Genomic DNA, 16,157 nt, shown 5'->3' with positions numbered 1-16,157 from the left:
GCGAAGGCCAACAAAAATGATTAGGGGTCTAGAACACATGAGTTATGAGGAGAGGCTGAGGGAGCTGGGATTGTTTAGCCTGCAGAAGAGAAGAATGAGGGGGAATTTGATAGCTGCTTTCAACTACCTGAAAGGGGGTTCCAAAGAGGATGGCTCTAGACTGTTCTCAATGGTAGCAGATGACAGAACGAGGAGTAATGGTCTCAAGTTGCAGTGTGGGAGGTTTAGATTGGATATTAGGAAAAACTTTTTCACTAAGAGGGTGGTGAAACACTGGAATGCGTTACCTAGGGAGGTGGTAGAATCTCCTTCCTTAGAGGTTTTTAAGGTCAGGCTTGACAAAGCCCTGGCTGGGATGATTTAACTGGGAATTGGTCCTGCTTTGAGCAGGGGGTTGGACTAGATGACCTTCAGGGGTCCCTTCCAACCCTGATATTCTATGATTCTATGATTCTTCCATGGCCCATTATGTGCTCATTGATGGGCCATCAACTTGAATAGTCCTCTCATAATGTGCTGGCTCAACTAGATGTAAGCTACCATGTGGGAGTTACCATAGGAACAAACACATTTGAAATACAGGTCATTGTAAATATTCTTATCTTCAGATACAAAAATGAGACATGCATACAAATAGGATAATCATATTCAGCAAACCATAGCTTTTCCACTAACACCTCACATGACATAGTTTGTACAAGATTTGTGGCAACTATATAACAGTGGTGAATATGGGGGTTCCAGGGTGTTGCTTTGGGGTACAGTGAGTTACAGCAACATATCTATCAAACTAGAGCTCTCTAAGGTCTAATTTTGTGTTTTAATATAAGCCATACATCCATGTCCCAAGCCATGGTTCAGAGCAAAGAAAATTGAATGAGTGATTTTCCAGCTACCCATCACATGTGCAATATGTGACCCCCTGAAAATGTCCACCCTCACTTTCATTGTTCAGCGAGTGTCTCCTGCACTTTCTGTTTGTCAGACCTCAGCATCACACACATTGCTGGATAAAGAGACAAGGAAGGAATTTGTGCCTTGGGGAAGTTTTTAACCTAAACTAGTAGAAATAAGCTTAGGGGGTCTTTCGTGTGCGTCACCATGTCTGTACCCCAGAGTTCAGAGTGGGAAGGGAACCCTGACAAGGGCCCAGCACCATGTCACCAGCCAGCTCTGCATGGAGCTTGGTCTGAGAGCCAGAGCACCAGGAGAAAACTTGAGGTCCCTTTATGAGTAAAGGGCTGGAGCAGCCTATCTCAGATCTCTTGGGTCCTCACCCAGTAGATGTTGGGGTTTAGCATAGTGGGCAGCAGGAGGTACTTGTTGGCCATGAGAATGTGGAAATGCAGGGCCACATTGTGCCCAAACCAGTGCATGGGGAAGGAGAAGAGAGCTGGGATGTAAGAGTTTAAGATGACACAGAGGTGGGAGCCACAGGTCCCAAAACTCTTGAGCCAGGCGTCCTTTGTGGGGAGGCTTAAGATGGCCCTGAGGATCTGGGTATAGGACACAGCAATAAAAAACACATCCAGACAGATCACCAAGAATGCCACAGAGAGGCTGTAGTAACTACTAGTGTGGATGTCAGCACAGGCCAGCTTCACCACAGAGATGTGCTCACAGTATGAGTGGGCAATTATGATGGTTCTGCAATATGGCCACCTCCTCACCAGGAAGGGAGTGGGCAGTAGGAGCATGGAGCCGCGAAGCACCATGGCCAGGCCAATTTTGGCCACCATGGGGTTTCTCGGGGTAGTACAATGTCTCAGGGGATCGCAGATGTCCACATAGCGATCAAAAGCCATGGCCATGAGGATCCGAGACTCCATCGTAGAGAAGCTGAGAATGAAGTACAGCTGCAAGAGGCATGCACTGAATTTGATCTCCCTGGAATTGAACCAGAATATGCTCAAAATTTTGCATAGGATAGACATAGAAAGGACTAGGTCGGTGATGACCAGCATGCAGAGGATATAATACATGGGCCCATGGAGGCTCGGCTCCCTCTTCACGATGAACAGGATGGCGAAGTTCCCCAAGATGGCTATGGCGTATATGGTGCAGAAGGGGATAGAGATCCAGATATGGGCTGAGTCCAGGCCAGGAATGCCCAGCAGGATGGAGGTGGAGGGCTTCGTGAAATTGGTTCAGTTGGAATCTGACATGGAGTAAGAAAGAAGGTGTCCTATCCTGAGGCACAGTGGTGTCTCTTGAATGTACTGTACATTCCCTGACTTCCTTTATGTGCCCAGGGTTTAGGGTGATGGTGGCAGGACAAATACCATATTCACCCTCCCAACAAAGGACACCCAGCTCAAGATTTTTGGGACCTGCAGCTCCCACCTCTGTGTCATCTTAGCCTTTTACATCCCTCATCTCTTCACCGCCCTCACGCAATGGTTTGGGCATAATGTGGCCCTGCATTTCCATGTTCTCATGGACAATGTGTATCTCTTGGTGCCCCCCACGCTATACCCCATCATCTATGGGGTGAAGACCCAACAGATCCGGGATAGGCTGCTCCAGCTCTTTACTCAGAAAGGGACCTAGAGTTTTCTCCTGATTCTCTGGCTCTCAGACCACGCTCCATGCAGAGCTGGCTGGTGATATGGTGCTGGGCCCTTTTCCCTGAATCACTGACTGGCCAGTCAAAGAGACTGTCAAGGTTCCTTCCCCACTCTGAACTCTAGGGTATAGATGTGGGGACCTGCATGAAAAACCCCTAAGCTTATTTTTACCAGCTTAGGTTAAAACTTCCCCAAGGTACAAACCATTTTCCTTTTTCCCTTGGACTTTATTGCTGCCACCACCAAGCGTCTAACAGATATATAACTGGGAAAGAGCCTGCTTGGAAATGTCTTTCCCCCAAAAATCCTCCCCAAACCCTACACCCCCTTTCCTGGGGAAGGCTTGATAAAAATCCTCACCAATTTGCATAGGTGAACAAAGACCCAAACCCTTGGATCTTAAGAACAATGAAAAAGCAATCAGGTTCTTAAAAGAAGAATTTTAATTGAAGAAAAAGTAAAAGAATCACCTCTGTAAAATCAGGATAGTAAATACCTTACAGGGTAATCAGATTCAAAACACAGAGAATCTCTCTAAGCAAAACCTTAAGTTACAAAAAAGACACACAGACAGAAATAGTCATTCTATTCAGCACAGCTTATTTTCTCAGCCATTTAAACAAAACATAACGCATATCTAGCTAGATTACTTACTAAGTTCTAAGACTCCATTCCTGTTCTGTTCTGAGGAAAAGCATCACACACAGAGAGAGAACGTATGTTTCTCCCTCCGTCCAGCTTTGAAAGTATCTTGTCTCCTCATTGTCATTTTGGTCAGGTGTCAGCGAGGTTATCCTAGCTTCTTAACCCTTTACAGGTGAAAGCGTTTTTCCTCTGGCCAGGAGGGATTTTAAAGGTGTTTACACTTCCCTTTATATTTATGACAGAGACATTAAATCCTTTCCTGACATTACTGTGCTGTGTCAGCATCACAAACTGGGCAATCTGTCTATGAACAACTCATAGAGTTGCCACCTTTCTAATTGCTGGTAACTGGAAGCATGACGCCCCACCCCTGTACCATGCATCTTCCCCCAGGTTCCGCCCCAGCTCTGCCTCTTCCTCTCAAGGCCCCTCCTGCAACTCTCTCCTCCCCTCCCCACCCCCTATCACTCTATGGATTGTCCCGGTGACACTCTGCACTCCAAAGCACCCCATATTTACCACTGTCATGTTGTCAAGTTTCCTTCCCCACACTGAACTCTAGGGTACAGATGTGGGGACTTGCATGAAAACCTCCTAAGCTTACTTTTACCAGCTTAAGTTAAAACTTCCCCAAGGTACAAATTAATTTTACCCTTTGCCCTTGGAATTTCCACTGCCACCACCAAACTTTAACTGGGTTTACTGGGAAACGTAGTTTGGACACGTCTTTCCCCCCAAAATCCTCCCAACCCTTGCACCCCACTTCCTGGGAAAGGTTTGGTAAAAATCCTCACCAATTTGCATAGGTGACCACAGACCCAAACCCTTAGAATCATAGGATATCAGGGTTGGAAGGGACCTCAGGAGGTCATCTCATCCAACCCCCTGCTCAAAGCAGGACCAATCCCCAATTAAATCATCCCAGCCAGGGCTTTGTCAAGCCTGACCTTAAAAACTTCTAAGGAAGGAGATTCTACCACCTCCCTAGGTAACGCATTCCAGTGTTTCACCACCCTCCTAGTGAAAAAGTTTTTCCTAATATCCAACCTAAACCTCCCCCACTGTAACTTGAGACCATTACTCCTTGTCCTGTCCTCTTCTACCACTGAGAATAGTCTAGAACCATCCTCTCTGAAACCACCTCTCAGGTAGTTGAAAGTAGCTATCAAATCCCCCCTCATTCTTCTCTTCTGCAGACTAAACAATCCCAGTTCCCTCAGCCTCTCCTCATAAGTCATGTGTTCCAGACCCCTAATCATTTTTGTTGCCCTTCGCTGGACTCTCTCCAATTTATCCACATCCTTCTTGTAGTGTGGGGCCCAAAACTGGACACAGTACTCCAGATGAGGCCTCACCAATGTCGAATAGAGGGGGACGATCACGTCCCTTGATCTGCTCACTATGCCCCTACTTATACATCCCAAAATGCCATTGGCCTTCTTGGCAACAAGGGCACACTGCTGACTCATATCCAGCTTCTCGTCCACTGTCACCCCTAGGTCCTTTTCCGCAGAACTGCTGCCTAGCCATTCGGTCCCTAGTCTGTAGCTGTGCATTGGGTTCTTCTGTCCTAAGTGCAGGACCCTGCACTTATCCTTATTGAACCTCATCAGATTTCTTTTGGCCCAATCCTCCAATTTGTCTAGGTCCCTCTGTATCCTATCCCTCCCCTCCAGCGTATCTACCACTCCTCCCAGTTTAGTATCATCCGCAAACTTGCTGAGAGTGCAATCCACACCATCCTCCAGATCATTTATGAAGATATTGAACAAAACCGGCCCCGGGACCGACCCTTGGGGCACTCCACTTGATACCGGCTGCCAACTAGACATGGAGCCATTGATCACTACCTGTTGAGCCCGACAATCTAGCCAACTTTCTACCCACCTTATAGTGCATTCATCCAGCACATACTTCTTTAACTTGCTGACATCTTGGATCTTAGAACAATGAAAAGCATTCAGTTTTCTTACAAGAAGACTTTTAATAGAAGTAAAGGAATCACCTCTGTAAAATCAGGATGGTAGGTACCTTACAGGGTAATTAGATTCAAAACATAGAGAATCCCTCTAGGCAAAGTTACAAAAAAGACACACAGACAGGGATAGTCATTCTATTCAGCACAGTTCTTTTCTCAGCCATTTAAAGAAATCATAATCTAACACATACCTATCTCAATTACTTACTAAAAGTTCTAAGATGCCATTCCTGTTCTGTCCCCGGCAAAAGCAGCATACAGACAGACCCAGACCCTTTGTTTCTCTCCCTCCTCCCAGCTTTAGAAAGTATCTTGTCTCCTCATTGGTCATTTTGGTCAGGTGCCAGCGGGGTTACCTTTAGTTTCTTAACCCTTTACAGGTTAGAGGATTTTTCCTCTGGCCAGGAGGGATTTTAAAGGGGTTTACCCTTCCCTTTATATTTATGACAGATGTAATTATGGTATGTTTTGTACAAAGTATGTCCTGTGAGGTATCATTCTAAAAGTCTTAATCTGCTAAACATGGATATCTCCTTTGGTCATATGTGAAGTTATGAAATCGTGCTATGTGTGAGTTACTAAAGTGTGATGTGAGACTGGAAACACCCAAAACCAGCCAGTCAGTGGAGTAGCCAGTGGATGTTGTTGGAGTAGCCAGACACTGTTAATTGCTGTCATCAACACCCATCCAAGGCAGAATCCACTAGCACAGGAACTCTGCATAAGGAAGCTTCCTCGGAGGGAGTAGAGAGAAAATGGAGAATGATTGGCCAATGGGGGTGGACCCCCCATGTCACATACATAGACTTTCCAGCAAGCTGGAAGAAACTATAAAGGATGGGGATTGAAATCATCTCTTGTCTTCACTTCCCCACAACTCAACACCTGCAAGAATTTCAGGAGGACCAAGGACTTTGAATGGGAGAGGGGACCCCAGGCTGCAAAGCAGATACAGCCTGTGCCTCAAGAATCTGTAAGCCTGCTTGTATCATCAGTCAGGGTGAGATATTCTGATTCAACTCCTACCTAGTGTGCTCAAGTCTTAGATTGCACGTTTGTTTGATTTCCTAAATAACCTGCTTTGATCTGTTTTCTATCACTTATAATGACGTAACACCTATCCTTCTGTAGTTAATAAACCTGATTTATGTTTTATCTTAACCAGTGTGTTTTTGAGTGAAGTGTTTGGGAATCTTAGCTCTGTTAACAAAGGCTGGTGCATATCTTCCCCCATCAAGGGCGGAGCAAACTAATTAATGAGTTCACGCTGTACACATCTCTTTGCAGTGCAAGACGGTCTAATCCTGGGTTTATGCTCCAGTAGGGTTGCCAGGCTGAGGAGCTGGGAGATTGTCTGGTTCCTCCATTGTTGGTCTATGAGTGGCTTTGGTAAAGCACTCAGGTAACTCAGTTGAGTATGTGGCGCCCCCTTCTGTTGTGTTGGGTGATAACAGGGCCCAGAGGGGATGGCTGTGTGTCACCATGAGAGCAGGGGGAGAGGCCAACCCATCTGAATGGTTTGGGGGCACAGCAGTTCCAACAGCTTCCAGGCACTACTCCAAAACAACACCCTGGCACCGCCGTTTTCACCACTGTTATATAGTTGCCACAAATCTTGTACAAACTATGTCATGTGAGGTGTCAGTAGAAAAGCTATGGTTTGCTGAATATGATTATCCTATTTGTATGCATGTCTCATTTTTGTATCTGAAGATAAGAATATTTACAATGTACCTGTATTTCAAATGTGTTTGTTCCTGTGGTAACTCCCACATGGCAGCTTACATCAAGAAACAACAAGAAAGTGAGAGGAAAGAGAGAGAGAGCGGAATTACCAATTGGACTTGCTGGAAAAGCAGAACCAGAACCCTTCCACTCCACTGATTCCCACCTCTCCAAAAATCCTCAAATGGGAACAGCTGTGTCCTGCATACAACGAGGCAGCTGACGTTGCTGAATACCTTTGAGAGTCTGTGTGTAATTCATAAGATTCCTGATGCCCAGAAGATGCCCACTTTAGTTGCTAATTTAACTGGTAAAGTTCTGGCTATAATCAATAAAATGCCAACTGGTGATGCTTTAGATTATTGTAAATTCAAAGAAAGGGTTTTGAAACAATTTCAGATTTCCCCCTGAAAGATATAGTGTGAAATTTAGGAATCTTAAGGGGGTGCTGGTGTGTAACATGGAATATGTTTAAAAAATGAAAGGTTTGATGGGAAAGTGGGTAAGGGGCACAGCTGTTATAAAATGTGAAGGAATGTTTGACCTAGCTGGTTAGTTAGGAGCACTTCTTAAACATATGTAAAGATGATGTGAAACAGTGTCTATGGGACCAAAAGGTGAAAACTATGGATGAGATGGCTTGTCTAGCTGATGACTTTAAGCAGACACAAGCATCTATTGTGAATAAACTACAGATAGAGGGGTTTACACTTGGTGGGAAGCATGGTCCCATTTTATCCCATTCTTCTAATCCCCAACCCGAATCTCCTGTAAAAACAGAAGAGTCCAAGAGGTGCTATCATTGTAATTCCACTGATCACCTGAGGAATAAATGCCCTGTGCTCAGATGAAGCAGGGTGCAGGTAGCCCATGTGAATGCTTCGATTCTGAGCACAGAAGCCCCTCAGGCACCTGTCACTTATCATACTAGGTTTGTAAAATTAGCCTCTGCACAACTAGGCATGAAGCACTGAATGGCAGGGAACATCGTGGGTGGGAAGATACAGGGGCAGAAATTTTGGTGGTTCGGAGGAGTATAGTGCAACAAGGAGACATACTGACAGGACAGATAGCAGAGCTTTTATTATTTGGCAGTTACAAAATCCTTGTGCCTTTGGCTAAAGTGCACACAGAAACCAAGGTTTTGGAAGCTGTATTATCAGTGGGGGTAGTAGACGAAACCCCTATTGATATGCTAATTGGCTATGATTTCTTCTATGTAGCTCAGGCTGTTAAAGTGTCCGCATGCAGCAAGAAGGAGCATTCTGCTGGGACTTCAGAGGAAAAGGGGAAAGCCCCAGGAACTGCTGAAAGAAACAGAGAGAGTCTCCTTGATTCCTCTGCAGGAGGAGGAAGCTGCATGTTTCCAGGGGTGGGGGTGGTTGAGTCCAGCTCCTGCTCTTCAGCTGAAGGTAGCGCTGCCTCAGGGAGAAAAATGTCCATGTTGCAGCTAAACACGGGATAAACCCAGTCCTAGGCAGCATAGGGAGATGTGTTCCAGAGTGGAGCCGAGAGAAGGGTGACAGAATCATAGATGCAGAGGTGGGTGTGGGTTCCTTTAACACTGCAGCAGGAGGCAACACCACCTCAGGAAGCAAGGGGTGTGTGGAGCCTGCCACTGAGACAACTGTCCAGGCTGCTAGCTGAGAGTCCTTCACGGCTGAGCAGGGGATAGTTCCCACTCTGGAGAGCATAGGGGTATGTGTCCTAGAGGGGCTCAGAGGAGGAAACTGGGGGAGGAATAGTGGGAGAATGTCTCCTCACTGATCACATGGGGGAGGATGCCCATGACAGAATGGATGATTCAGCATTTGTGCTCCCAGGCACCCAACCTGTGGCTCCGGCTTCAAGAGGGAACTGTGTAAGTCACCTGCCGGAGGGGAGCAGTCACACAACCGACCTCTCAGGGATAGAGAGAGGGGTGACGCAGGGTATTCCATACCAGGTCACGATTTTTCAGGACTTTGTTCCTGACGTGCTTGTGAGAACTAACTCTGTCTCTTGAAGACAGGATGTAGGTCCAACTGAATCAATGGAAATGCTAATGACCCAACTGACAGAGGGGAAGAGGAAATTCCCAGGGTTGGGAAGACACAGAAAGCAGCTGTGAAAAGACACACCTCTTAGCCCAGCCCAGAGAGCACAGATCACAACCCTCTAGGAAAGGGGGAGGGAAGGTCCCAGTGCTGGCAGTGGGGATCAAAGGGAAAGCCCAAGGTTGGGGGGTGGATTATTTCCATAAGCATAACCCTGGGGTTGGGAAGCAGCTCTGCAGAGGGCTAGAAAACATGTAAATCCCTCTTACTTCCTTAACTCATCAGACCCTGGCATACCAGGACCCCAAAGATCGCCTTAGACTGAGATCTCTACTGAACGGGGCTGATGTTATTGATGGGAACTGTGACCACAGAGATCATTGTTTGGTCCTATAGTGGCACCAAACCTTGTACAAAGAAGGTTGAGTAAGGGGTCTATGAAAAGGTTGTAATTTGTTCGTTATGATTATGCTGTCTGTATGTGTGTATCGTTTTTGTATTTGAAGTTATGAATATTGGCTATGTACTTGTATCTCAATTTGTTTGATTTTAAGTAGCATCAGTGAAGCGTTTGGTAAGCTTCTCGACAAAGGACGATTCTGAGTAAGTGCCCAGTGAAGAAACACTTAACTGACAATAGACCTTGGGAGACTCCCATCCACATCTGAGGAGCCTTTCTGGGAACGTTCAAGATAGCACAAGATAGCCTGGAAAAAGGCTAATGTAGTGCCCATCCTTAAAAAAGGGAAGGAGGAGGATCCTGGGAACTACAGGCCAGTCAGCCTCACCTCAGTCCCTGGAAAAATCATGGAGCAGGTCCTCAAGGAATCAATTCTGAAGCACTTAGAGGAGAGGAAAGTGATCAGGAACAGTCAGCATGGATTCACCAAGGGCAAGTCATGCCTGACTAATCTAATTGACTTCTATGATGAGATAACTGGTTCTGTGGATGAAGGGAAAGCAGTGGACGTGTTGTTCCTTGACTTTAGCAAAGCTTTTGACACTGTCTCCCACAATATTCTTGTCAGCAAATTAAAGAAGTATGGGCTGGATGAAAGGACTATAAGGTGGACAGAAAGCTGGCTAGATTGTCGGGCTCAACAGGTAGTGATCAATGGCTCCATGTCTAGTTGGCAGCCGGTATCAAGTGGAGTGCCCCAGGTGTCGGTCCTGGGGCTGGTTTTGTTCAATATCTTCATAAATGATATGGAGGATGATGTGGATTGCACCCTCAGCAAGTTTGGAGAGGTAGATACGCTGGAGGGTAGGGATAGGATACAGAGGGACCTAGACAAATTGGAGGATTGGGCCAAAAGAAATCTGATGAGGTTCAACAAGGACAAGTGCAGAGTCCTGCACTTAGGACGGAAGAATCCCATGCACCGCCACAGACTAGGGACCGAATGGCTCGGCAGAAGTTCTGCAGAAAAGGACCCAGGGGTTACAGTGGATGAGAAGCTGGATATGAGTCAACAGTGTGCCCTTGTTGCCAAGAAGGCTAATGGCATTTTGGGATGTATAAGTAGGGGCATTGCGAGCAGATCAAGGGACGTGATCATTCCCTTCTATTCGACATTGGTGAGGCCTCATCTGGAGTACTGTGTCCATTTTTGGGCCCCACACTACAAGAAGGATGTGGAAAAATTGGAAAGAGTCCAGCAGAGGGCAACAGAAATGATTAGGGGACTGGAACACATGATTTATGAGGAGAGGCTGAGAAACTGGGGATGTTTAGTCCGCAGAAGAGAAGAATGAGGGGGGATTTGAGAGCTGCTTTCAACTACCTGAAAGGGGGTTCCAAAGAGGATGGCTCTAGACTGTTCTCAGTGGTAGCAGATGACAAAACAAGGAGTAATGGTGTCAAGTTGCAGTGGGGGAGATTTAGGTTGGATATTAGGACAAACTTTTTCACTGGGAGGGTGATGAAACACTGGAATGGGTTACCTAGGGAGGTGGTGGAATCTCCTTCCTTAGAAGTTTTTAAGGTCAGGCTTGACAAAGCCCTGGCTGGGATGATTTAATTGGGGATCGGTCCTGCTTTGAGCAGGGGGTTGGACTAGATGACCTCCTGAGGTCCCTTCCAACCCTGATATTCTATGATTCTATGAATGGCTGCCGTCTGCAAACTGAGTCATGCATGGACATGTGACTTGCCCATGTGACTCCAAACTCCATCTTGCTGCTGTGATTTTCCACAGTAAAAACAAAGGGGTATCCTTCCACATGGCAGAGGATATAAAATGCCCTGGTATCCCTTCCATTTTGTCTTCAATCCTGCTTCTGACCTCTGGAGGAACTGTGCTTGAAACTGAAGTTCTGAACAAAGCACTGAACAACCCATCCAGGAAGGGATGTTTGTAGTCCAGAGACTTGATTGCTTTCAATCAGCCATAATCCCATCAATCATGAAACAAGCCTGAACTAAGAACTTTGCAATTGTTCTATGTATTTGATTCCATTTAACTAATTTTAACTCTTATCTAAATTGCTTTCATTTTATAAATAAACCTTTATATTTTAAATTCTAAAGGATTGACAACAGCATGATTTGTGGGTAAGATCTAACTTGTATATTGACCTGGGTCTGGGGCTTGGTCCTTTGGGATCGGGAGAACCTTTTTCCTTTTACTGGGGTATTGGTTTTCATAACAATTCATCCCCATAAGGAGTGGTGCTGGTGGTGATGCAAGGGAACTGGAGTATCTGAATAAATTGCTTCTGGTTAGCCAGTGGGGTAAAACCAAAGTCCTCTCTGTTTGCCTGGTTTGGCGTGCCTTAAATATAAAGAACCCCCAGCCTTGGGCTGTGACCGCCCTGCTCTAAGCAATTTGTTCTGAATTGATACTCTCAGTAGTGTCCCACCAAAGGCTGCCTCATTACAAGGATATACTAAAGGGAAAGGAAAACCAGTAACTAAACACATGTTAAAGTTCAGGGAGGAGTTAAAAGCTCCCTATTTTCCTTTCCATTTTTCTGTCTAAATTTTTCCTCGCAATCAGTTTTGCTGATAATTTGTCTCCTCTTTGGGAAATTAGCCCCTTTGAAGGGTATCTGTAGATAGCTATTACTGGTTGGGAGCGTTCTCTGCTTGTCCATTTCAATGTAATCAGTTCCATTCTTTTATTTTGTTCTCCTCTATCCTATGCCCCATTATTTGTCTCTTCTCTACACTAACCAGTCTCAGACTTTTCAGTCTGTCCGCATATGGCAGCTTCCCCCTTTCTCATAGCCTGTCTGGGAAATCCCCTTTCTATCTGCTATATCCTTTACAGCAACTGGGTGACCAAAACTGAGTGCATCTCCAGAGCAGAAAAAAGGAGGAGTACTTGTGGCACCTTAGAGACTAACAAATTTATTTGGGCATAAGCTTTTGTGGGCTTAAACCCACTTCATCAGATGCATGGAGTGGAAAATACAGTAGGCAGGTATATATACACAGGACATGAAAAGATGGGAGTTGCCTTACCAAGTGGGGGGTCAGTGCTAATGAGGCAATTCAATTAAAGTGGAAATGGACTATTCTCAACAGTAGAATACCAAGGGAGGAACAATCACTTTTGTAGTGGTAATGAGGCCAATGTAATCAGGGTGGCCAATTTCAAACAGTTGACAAGAAGGTGTAACAGTAGGGAGAATTAGTATGGGGAAATTAGTTTTTGGAGTGACCCATCCACTCCCAGTCTTTATTCAGGCCTCATTTGATGGTGTCCAGTTTGCAAATTAATTCCAGTTCTGCAGTTTCTCCTTGGAGTCTGTTTTTTAAGTTTTTTTGTTGAAGAATTGCCACTTTTAAGTCTGTTATTGAGTGTCCAGGGAGGTTACAGTGTTCTCTGACTGGGTTTTGAATGTTATAATTCTTGAGGTCTGATTTGTGTCCATTTATTCTTTTGCGTAGAGACTGTCCGGTTTGGCCAATGTACATGGCAGAGGGGCATTGCTGGCACATAATGGCATCTATCACATTGGTAGATGTGCAGGTGAACGAGCCCCTGACAGTGTGGCTGATGCGGTTCGGTCCTATGGTGGTGTCCCTTGAATAGATATGCAGACAGAGTTGGCAACGGGATTTGTTGTGGGGATAGGTTCCTGGGTTAGTGTTTTCGTTGTGTGGTGTGTAGTTGCTGGTGAGTATTTGCTTCAGGCTGGGGGGCTGTCTGTAAGCGAGGACTGGCCTGTATCTATTCAAGGAAAATATTCCCATGGTCATAGCCATGTGTTGCACATTGTATAATATTTGTGAAGGTAAGCTTAAAAAGTTTGCTTGGGGTGCACTGTTGAGACAGAACACTTGGTTTTTGATTTTGAGCAGCCAGATACCAAGGTTATTAGAGGGGTACAATGGGGGCAATTCGAATCAGGAAGTTTTTGCGTCAACACTTTGTAAATGAGGAGTAATGTTTGTTGCTATGCTTGGGATTGTAATGCATAATAAAGTCCAGTTTTGGTAGGGTAGGAAGCAGTTGTGATTGTTCAGGCCCAGGGTTCAATGTAACGAAATGATAAAACTGCCTGTGGGTTTGCTGTTGCCATCTGGTACCATAACGTCAACGGAAACAAATAGAGTGCTTATAATTCAGATAACTTTGCTTTTATTGCCAAAAAACCCACAACACCATATGCACACACACACAGCTGAGCCTAAGTCCAGCTTTCATTTGAAAAGGTGTCTGCGGAGGTGGAGTGAACAGTAAAGTGAGACGTCCCAGAAATCGGAAAGGAATGAGTGGGCGGAGTTTGGGAAAGACATGGGAAAGAGTTCTGAATGTGCTGAAGGGGAGGGCGGGCACCCATCTGCTCAGTCTGGAGCATCAGGAGGGACTGCAGCATGGTGGTTTCCCACTCCAAAACTTTTATCTGCCTCTCCATTGCATCCCTAGGGTATGCCTCTTTTTCTTTACTTTCCTGCTTGTCGCTGTCCCTCCACTGCCTGCGTTCCGTCTTATCTGCATGAAAGTACTGCTGCACCTCCTGGAACATATCTTTCTTTCTCCATCTTGGGCACTTTCTATCTGGCAGAGACACTCGGCTGGAGTGGAGGGGGTGCCTCCTTTCAAAGACCTATCTTGTAAAGCATAAGTAACAATAAACAAAAGCATTATCATTAACTATATGTACAGCATTGAAACGCTACATTAAAGTACACTGCTGGTAACACACCAGTCACTTTCCCGCTGACCCTTGACAAGCACACCAGCCGGCGAATACTACAAGCATGGTGAGTGTTCCCAGGGGCGGGGGACATTGTGCATGGGAGAAAAGCAGTGTGAAAGGGGTCATGGGGCACTTCTCGGGGGACAATACTCTAAAGTTTCCAACCCTTTTCCACAGGAGGGGGTCATTGTGGAAGATATCTCTCTCCTCAGGGTAAGCAAAGGTGCATCTACCACATGCTTGTGGTTTCCGCCCCAGTCCCTATGCTGCTCGCCTGTGTGCTGCTTTGGTCTTTGCCCAAGTAATTGCAGAATGGTGAGAGAAAGTGTCCCTCAATGGGGGAAGGAACAAAGAAGCTCTGCCAAGGAACCTCCAGCAGAGGATTGCAGAGTACCTGCAGGAAGGTTTCCTAGAGATCTCTCTGGAGGATTCCAGTGAAATCTCAATGTGCATCAAAACCCTGTTCTGCCATACTGCCTAGCTGCTTGGGGAAATGCCCAGCACACTCAAACACAGCCAGCCTTATACATTTCTCTGCCCTCAACCCACCTCTGCACTTCACAAAGCAAAACCACTTACCAGGGTCCTCCTCTCCTGCTTCTGGCTCACCTGATTGTGACTGCCGAGACTGGCTGGACACCTCCAGAGCGGAGAACAGCTCCTGACTGGACATAGCACTGGGCAACCCCGGCTTGGGCTCCACATCTTCTAATGCCTCCATCTCTGCATCAATGACCTCCTCCTCTGGGTTAGGTCCATTTCCATCAGCTCCTGCCCCACCGAAGTATCCACAGGGCTCTGGGTGGTGGAAGTTGGGTCACTGCCAAGGATAGCATCCAACTCCTTACAGAAATGGCAAGTCTGGGGCACAAGAGCGACTATTTGCCTCCCTTGCCTGCCGGTACGCATGCCTCAGCTCCTTCACATTTGCTCTGCACTTCAGCTTGTCCCGATCATAGCCCTTTTCCCACAAGCTGCAACAAATCTTCCCCTAGGTATTGAAATTCCTACAGCTGGAGTGCAGCTGGGACTGCACAGCCTCCTCTCCCCAAATACTGAGCAGATCCAGCAGATCCACACTGGTCCAAGTGGAAGACCATTTGTGGCATGGATCCACGATGGCCACCTCGGAAGATGTGATGTGAACACTCCACACCAAGCAAACAGGAAGGGAAATTTCAAAATTCCTGGGCATTTAAAGGGGGAGGAGTGGAAAGTATTTACCTGGATGCAGGGCAGCAGAGTTGAAACTCCTGACCAGAATGGTTAGGATGGGCATTGTGGGATGCCTTCCAGAGGCCAGTTACAACCATGAAATCAAGGACAGTGTCTACACTGGCACTTCAGTGACAAAATTTTTGAGTAAAAAGCCTTAAAACTCTCATCAAGGTGCCTTCATTACATCACTGAAACTGAGGAGTTGTCGTCAAAAGTGGCTTTGTAGTGTTCACACCTCCACAATTTCTTCGCCAAAGGCTGCAAGCACGTAGCTGTGGTGAAGCTGGCCTGTGCCGAAATCCGCATCAGTAGTTACTACAGCCTCTCTGTGACATTCTTGGCGATCGGTCTGGATGTGTTTTTATCGCCATGTCCTATACCCAGATCCTCAGGGCCATCTTCAGCCTCCCAACAAAGGACGCCCGGCTCAAGACTTTTGAGATCTACAGCTCCCACCTCTGTGTCATCTTAGCCATTTATGTCCCACAACTCCTCTCCGCCCTCACACAAAGGTTTGGACACAATTATGGCCCTGCATTTCCACTTTGTCACAGACAACTTGTATCTCCTGGTGCCCCCCCCCCATGTTAAATCCTATCATCTATGGCGTGAGGACCCAACAGATCCAGTATAGGCTCCTCCAGCTCTTTACTCATAAAAGGACCTAAAGCTTTCTCCTGGTGCTCTGGCTCTCAGACTGAGCTCCATGCAGCGCTGGCTGGCGACATGGTGCTGGGGCCTCTTCCCTGACTCACTGACTGGTCAGCCAAAGAGTCGTTAAATCCTTTCCTGACCTTACTGCCCTGTGTTAGCGTGACAAACTGGGGAATCTGTCTG

General features: G+C 46.3%; 1 protein-coding gene across 1 annotated transcript; it reads right to left on the bottom strand.

The window, feature by feature from the left end:
- Window positions 1-1,256: 1,256 nt before the first annotated feature.
- On the bottom strand, window positions 1,257-14,823 carry LOC140905612 (olfactory receptor 52P1-like). Its single transcript, XM_073329122.1, has 2 exons — window positions 14,682-14,823; window positions 1,257-2,044 (listed from the first exon to the last, which is right to left on the bottom strand). The coding sequence occupies exons 1-2, from the start codon at window positions 14,821-14,823 to the stop codon at window positions 1,257-1,259; spliced, it is 930 nt and encodes a 309-aa protein (XP_073185223.1).
- Between the last annotated feature and the right edge of the window lie 1,334 nt (window positions 14,824-16,157).

Source organism: Lepidochelys kempii, chromosome 1 (assembly GCF_965140265.1).
Source record: "Lepidochelys kempii isolate rLepKem1 chromosome 1, rLepKem1.hap2, whole genome shotgun sequence".
Taxonomy (NCBI): Eukaryota; Metazoa; Chordata; order Testudines; family Cheloniidae; genus Lepidochelys; species Lepidochelys kempii.
Note: the sequence above shows the minus strand (reverse complement) of the source record. Positions and strands in the feature narration are given on the sequence as shown.